The sequence below is a fragment of the Pteropus alecto genome, unplaced genomic scaffold (assembly GCF_000325575.1).
Source record: "Pteropus alecto unplaced genomic scaffold, ASM32557v1 scaffold78, whole genome shotgun sequence".
Classification (NCBI taxonomy): domain Eukaryota; kingdom Metazoa; phylum Chordata; class Mammalia; order Chiroptera; family Pteropodidae; genus Pteropus; species Pteropus alecto.
In genome coordinates this window covers 8278004-8285178 of record NW_006443124.1, presented here as the reverse complement: position 1 = coordinate 8285178, position 7175 = coordinate 8278004, and the positions used below count along the sequence as shown (strand labels likewise).

General features: G+C 43.3%; 1 protein-coding gene across 3 annotated transcripts in view; it reads right to left on the bottom strand.

Moving 5' to 3' along the window:
* Nucleotides 1–7175, bottom strand: part of TRPC7 (transient receptor potential cation channel subfamily C member 7) — a 127373-nt gene that overhangs the window by 28870 nt on the left and 91328 nt on the right. For all 3 annotated transcript variants that reach the window (XM_006923093.1, XM_006923094.1, XM_006923095.1), the window contains 2 exons: nucleotides 5862–6095; nucleotides 1857–2121 (listed from right to left, as the gene is read on the bottom strand). In XM_006923093.1, coding sequence (XP_006923155.1) covers nucleotides 1857–2121; nucleotides 5862–6095 — 499 coding nt within the window. The remainder of the gene's footprint in view (nucleotides 1–1856; nucleotides 2122–5861; nucleotides 6096–7175) is intronic.

Genomic DNA, 7175 nt, shown 5'->3' with positions numbered 1-7175 from the left:
CTGCAGTCTTAGGGGCAGAGCCAGGAACCCCTCAGGGTCATTTCTCAGCACTGGGCTGGGCACCTGCTCCCTGTGAGTATACATGACTTCTTTGCTTCAGAGAGTCATAGCTTCTGTTGTTCAGCAGCACCAGGTCCCACCATTCGAGGTAGTTCTGCACAGGTAGGGCAGTGCTCTCGATGATTCTGAGCTGAGAGGCACAGTTCACTGCACCTGGTCTGGGTTCTTAGAGACAAGTATCTTCCCTTGATGGGTGCTTTCTCCAGAAGGGGTAGAGAAGCATTCTACAAGGTAAGAACTGCTCAGGGAGACTGTGTGGCCAAGGCTCAGCCATTGTCACTGGCTAGAGAACAAATTCCAGGCCATCGAGGGGTTCCTGGGGATAAGTGTCAGGAAGTGCTTAGCTCTGTTGGTCTCAGCTGCTGTGCCTGTGACTGGAGACCAGACTGTCCTTCCCTCGAGCTTCTGGGCAGGAGCTGGATGAAGGCAGGGAGAAGTTCTGGGATGAGGTAGGCCTGGGGTGGGACACAGACTGGGAACACTTCTGTGCTTCAGGTACTTTATATAACTCCCTCATTGATTCGTGAAGGTACTTATGAGCAAGGTAGGACATCTTTATATTTTATTTTCAAGGACCCAGAGGCTTGGATAAATCCAGTGACTTGGTCATCAAGAAAGTCCTCCTGTGTCAGGATGTAAACTCAGGTCTGCCAGATTCTTCTATTAGACCACTGCTTAGTGCTACTAATGCCCTTCAGGAGACTGCCTGGCATCCTCTGTGGAGCAGCAGGGGAGGGTCTAGGTCTTCCCGGACACAGGCTCAGTGAGCTCCAGCACCACCTCTGTGGGGAGGCTGTGCCACTGTCTTGTTCTGCTTATAGCATCTACTTCGGGACCCCGATGTCAGTCCCCCTGATAGCACCTTGCCTCATGCTCATGCCACATGCCTCTCGCCTCCCTCACCTGGACCTTCCTTGCTGTTCCTAAGGCATGTGATGCTGCAGGACTTGCTTGGTGCCCATGCACACATGCTGGCTTGCCCAGTCAGGCACTGAGAGCTGCTGGCCTCTGCCCACGTGCAGACCTACCTCCCATGCTGTGTGGGTATGGCTTCCACAGAGGCTGTCCTGGAAGTGCAGGTGAGTTAATGACCTGGGGAGTGAATCTGACTCCTGGAAGACAGCATATGGGAAAGGTCTGGCTGATAAATTCTTGACTTCTTGTCCTGACGGGCTATTCTGAGATGTGCTCTTTCCATACGGTCTCCCGGAGGAGTCTCTCATGGCCAAGTTGTATGTTTTGGTAGATGGTGGCCTGGTCAGCAACCTGTATGTGTTTTCTCTCCTCCAACACTGCATTTCCCTTTTTTTCTTTAGTCTTATTTCAATTGGATTGCAACTCCCTTGCTCCATTAAAGTGTTGACATGCAAGATTTGCCCAGAGCTTTGTTTTCTAGGTAACACAGACTCAGCCGATAATAACAGTAGAAATAACAGTTCCTTCCATTTATCGAGGGTTTACCGTGTGACAGCTCAGTGAATCCTTACACTATCCCCATTAAGCAGGTATTGTTATTATCCTTATTTTACAGATGAGTAAACTAAAACTCAGAGAAGTTAAGGAACATGCTCATGGCCACACAACATGTAAATGGCAAAGTGAGAATTGAACTCAGCCCTTCTGTTTTTCCAACTCCAGAACCTGAACTCGAAACCATCTTTGAATAAAGTTGCCTTTAACATTTAGAAATACCATGGAAACCTGAGTCTCTGCAAGGAGCAACCTGACCTGCAAGAGATTCCCTAGGATCCCCAGGAAGCCCATTGAAACCCTCAGGGGAGCCCCGGGATACTCACGTTGTAAACGCTGGGTTGTACTTTGCACCTCGGTAGTAGGAATACAGATTGAACATCCCAATCATGAAGGCCACAAATACCATGATGAAAATGACCATGAACTTGAAGATATCTTTCACCGTTCTCCCCAGGGAGATCTGCAGGGGCCCAAAACTCTCATTGGCCGGCAGGATGTATGCGATTCGAGAGAAACTCAGCACGACAGCTATTGCATATAGCCCTTCTGATATGATCTGAGGGTCTGAAGGCCACCACTTGTCCCTGGCTGAAAGAAAACAATCTGAGTTATTCAGTGGGGATAGGATCTGCTCTGGAAGAGAAACCAGTGAGACATCTTTAGAGGTCTTTAACCTCATCACTTGCCATTCCTACCTGGTCTTTAAATTAATCCCAAGGTGCTGAAAGTGCCACCCTCCCTCCTGGAATGTGCTGGACCATCTGCAGGGAACACCCTTCCCTCACTTCAAGGTCCACGTCATTCCCATTCATCCTTGAAGTGCTTAGCTGTCATTTTCAGGAAGGCTTCTGTGACCTCCACAGCCTGGGATAAACTCCCTGTTTCCCTCTCTGCTCCCACAGCATCTTGTCATGGCACTTACCATGCTGCTTGCTATTTTGTCTTCCTTACCGGTGTGTGAGCTCCACAAGTGGGGGCTATCCCCTTTATAAGGAGTTGGAGGAAAGGAACATGGACTTGGAGTCAAACAGACCTGAGGCTAAATGTGGCCTTTCTACACACTGCGTTTATGACTCTGAGCAAGTCAATTAACTTTTTTGAGTCTCATTTTCCCCATCTGTAAATTGGATATATCATCAACCTTATAGAGCTATGGTGAGGATAAAATGAAATCATGTATGTAAAGTACTTAGCTGGAAAATAAGTTCCATGCTACTCAGGTTCCTGGGGACAAGGGTCTAGCACACAGCAACTGCTGACAAATGTTTGTTAAATGACAATGAAACTAAACCACAAGTTTAGACTAGCCACAAATCAGAACAAATGAGCTCACATGGGGGCCAGGAATCTGTAGGATCTTGCCTGAGAAAATACTCCTGGGTTTTGTTCCTCAGGCAGTGTGTGTCTGATTGAGCTAAGGCCCCTAAAGTGGTTACTAGTCATCCAAGTTTGCTTTGACAGCCCTGTTCCAGGTGGGCAAGAGTCTTGGGACCTGTCCTGGGCTGGAGAGATGCTTCTTGTTGTCACCGGTGAGGGTCTGAGGTGCTCTGGGTGTATTCAGCAAACCAAAGCTGCAAAGTGTTCCTATTGAAGTTCTAATGGTGCAGGGAACAGCATCTCTCTCTAAAAAGCTGCCTACTATGTGTTAAAACATATAGCGATTCTCAAATGAGGACAGAACCTTCCCCCTGGGGAAGTGCGTGGGGCATCTGTGCTTGTCATAATGACTAGGCAGGAGTATTATTGGGATGATAATATCCTGCAATGCTCCAGGCAGACCTGCACCATGAAAATTGCCTTGCCGAAAAGGCCAATAGCGTCCCTGTTGAGAAATGCTAAGTGAAACTTAAATTGAGAAACATTGAGAAACCTCAATTAGCCCTTACACTTACATTAGCTATAATTTTCACAACAGCCCTGTGGAGTAGATATTATTATTGCCATTTTAAAGATTGGATTTGGGGTATGGGGTCCTTTCCAGAGCCAGGTAAATGCAGACAGCAAGGATATTACACAGCAATTTTTGGCACCCCAAGGGAGATGGAAGAGGAAGAATTTTTTCTTTATTTTTGGAGCTAGACTCTGTTAAACAATTATAGTAATAAAGAGTGGTAAGAAATCTTTAGTAAGAGAAGCCAGGCCTCTATTTGTCACAAAGTTTCATGTAGTACATTCTAAATTACATTTGGAAATATAACAAAATTATAGACTCTATGTTCTCATCAAGGTCATAACTCAGAAGTCTATGAAAGAAAAGTAAGGAGACTAAATTATGTTTTTCTAATATATCTGTCACCGTCTATGGATAAATAACACATTTAAAGAACAAGAAATAGGACTTAGCTTCTTCAAACAGACACCAAAAGGAATTTCTTTTTTCTGACCTCTATAATTTACCATCTTAATCCTCAGCCGAAATAATAAAAGGTACTCCTGTAATCTATTAAGATAGATTTAGCTGTCATCAGACCCTGGTGACCAGCTCAGGACTTTTTCATGAAAAATATTCTATTTGGACTGGCTTGTAAGAGTTGCGATGGGTGTAAAAACAAACAGTACTGTGATTATTCAGAAAAGGGATTTTCTTCTTGGAGCTGTTTCCATGAGAAAACAACCTGAAAAACATCTGCCTACTTGGTGTTGTAGAGGTTGAAGGGACCACTACTGTCTCGCCGACCACAAGAGGGCTCTCTTCCTCCACAACTGGGGCACAAACAAACAGTGAGTGACCAAAAAGATTTCCAAAGGCACAGGGTGAACCACGAAAACAAGGGAATAAAATGCAATGCTTTGGGTTGGGTGAGACCTTAATATAATCCATAAAAGGAATAAAAGTCATAAGTGGACCATACTGAAGCCCGAATCATAGCATTAAGAAAGTATCCAATGCACTATCAAGATTCTCCTCATCTTTCCTTGATGAACCCTGAGCAGTGCAGAGGGGAAAATATACAAGATCATTTTGCTTTTATAAAGTCTGAATTTGCTAACCAACAAATGAAGAGTAGATGATCTGTAATACCACAAGACTCTCCATTTCTCTGTAGGGGTTTCCCTACCGCATTTACAGGTAACATAATCTGCACAACACAATTTACATTGAATATAGGCAGCAACTCAACTTTTGCATTAAGTGATCGACCTTCTACAGATCATTGCTGTACCTGATCATGATGAGTCTGTGGCCACAGGAGCCTTGTAACAACATCTAATAGGACATTTGACATTCAAACGTCATGCTTCATGACGTAGCAGCTGCCATTCGTGAATGTTTATTAAATGTCCAGCTAATTTACTGGCAACAACAAATATCTACTATTTCTTCTCTCCACATATCTTTCTCCTTTAGTACAGAAAGTACAGTGTTTGAGCAAGTAAATGACCCAAGAGGTATAACTGTTACTATGTAGTGAGCATTAAATATTTTCAGAACACAGTACAAAATTCATACGCACTGTCTTATTTAAGCCTTAAAACTTTGACATATGTATTATCACGATTTTACATATAAGAAAATGGAGGCTCAGAAAAGTTAAGTAAATAAGGCCTGATAGTAAGCTATAGAAGTAAAATTTGAATCCATGTCTCGCTAACTCCAAAGCCTGAGAACATAACCAACTATGCCTTCTGCATGGTTTTCAGTTCATGTTGGGTCAGGATCTGCAGCAATCCAAGGCAATCCTATATTTCTGGGAACATTGTGAGCCCTGCCTTGAAAACATGTTTCTTTATCTATGAAATTGGGACTTAAAAAGACCCTTTGTTTTGCAGGGCTATTACAATGATTGCAATGTATGATGTAAATGTCTACACAGTTCCTGGCACTTGATAAGCCCTCGATAAATGGATGCTATAACTCTTACTATTTCTAAAATTTCAATCTAGTACCTCACACTGTACGTCTTGTGCATCTCCTAAGACACTATCTTGCCATGAGAAAATAACTTTAACAATGGGAAACCAGGACTTATCTTTGAATATAGAAGGAAAAGCTCCTGAATCCACACCAGAAATGAGATCTTTCTTAAAACAAACAAAAAAACAAAAAAACTCTCAGAAACGCCCCAAATAACCTTTCCAAAACAAATTCTTTCCAATACAAAAAGATTGATTTCTCAGAGTCACTAAGTCCACGCTCTATTCAGCTGGTTATATTGCAGAGACTAGGTCTTCTTTTGGGGCGGACGGTTGTGTTTGCCTTAGCATTCTACTTGACCAAAGTCAGCCACCGTACAACCAGGTGCCGGACTAGCGAAGCTAAAGGCACGTGGCCACGCGCTGGAAGCGCCAGGGGCGGGGCAAAATGCGCAGGAGCGCCGCTGACTCACCGTAGGTGAAATACGCCACTTCCGGCGGAAGGGAGACGTTGTGAAGTGTGTCGTCTGGAACGTTCTGGTCCACGTACAGCTGGGCTTCGCTGGCCTTCAGAAAGGCCATGAACCTCGCGGTGAAGGAGGCCACGAAGATGGACAGCATCCCGAAATCCAGAAGATTCCACAGGTGCAGCACGTACTCCCGCGGCCCCTCCTCCCAGATTTCCTTGCATTCGGACCAAATCATTCCTGTGGGAGAGTAAGAAAGTCAGCCTCATTTTTCATTTTCCTCGGCATATACGACTACATGGAGGCACGGAAGAAACCCAGGTGCAAGTGTAAATGTAAACTCTTCGGAACCGAGAACGTCGATAGCTAGTAACATCAGAAACATCTTCAAAGGCAGCTTGAGAAGCAGCAAATACTCTGTGAGAAGAGGTTTCACGTGTGCCTCTGCTTATGAATAAACCATCTCCAGAAGTTAGGGGAGAGTTCTCATCCATTGCTACATTCTTGGAGGTAACGTAGGAGAAATATAGTGGCTGACATTTACGTGTTTTGAAAACGGGGAGGTCTGAAGGAATCATCCATTTCTAAAATAAATGTAAGGAAGCAGGTCCGGTGGGCTTTCCGAAGGTGCCACATGTGACCTAGAACCCAGTTCTCCTAACTCTCAGGTTAGACTACTTTCCTCTATATTTCTATGACTGTTTTGGTGAGCATTAGTTTTGGGGTATTAGTATTTTTTTACTCACAACTTTTTAAAATAACTAATTTACTGATTTTAAAGACATTATGTTCTCATTGTTCTATATTAAACAACATAGAGGGGTATAAACAATATGTTATGGAGTTCCCCCCCGCTCACTTCTAAGCCAGCCTCATAAGGTAGCCTAGATTAACAATTTGGTGTGTATCTATCCTGCCTTACCTGCACTGTCCAATATGGTAGCCACTAATCATGTGTGCACACTGAGCCCTTAAAATGTGGTCAGTTGAACTGAGAGGTGCTGTGTAAGTATAAAATACACACCAGATTTCAAAGATTTGGTACAAAAAAAATGTGAAATATAACAGTTTTTGTATTAATCACATTGAAATGATAATTTATATATGTTGGGTTAAATAGAATATATTAATTTCACCTATATTATGTGGCTACTAGAAAATTTAAAATTAATATGTGGCTTATGGTGTGGCTTGCACTATACTTCTGTTGAATAGTGCTATTTTACCTTTATCTTCACTTATTATTAAAATGAAATTGGTTTAGATTATGAAAAGTTAACTATTCAATAACATTTCAAGCACTTAGTATGTGCTAGGCAC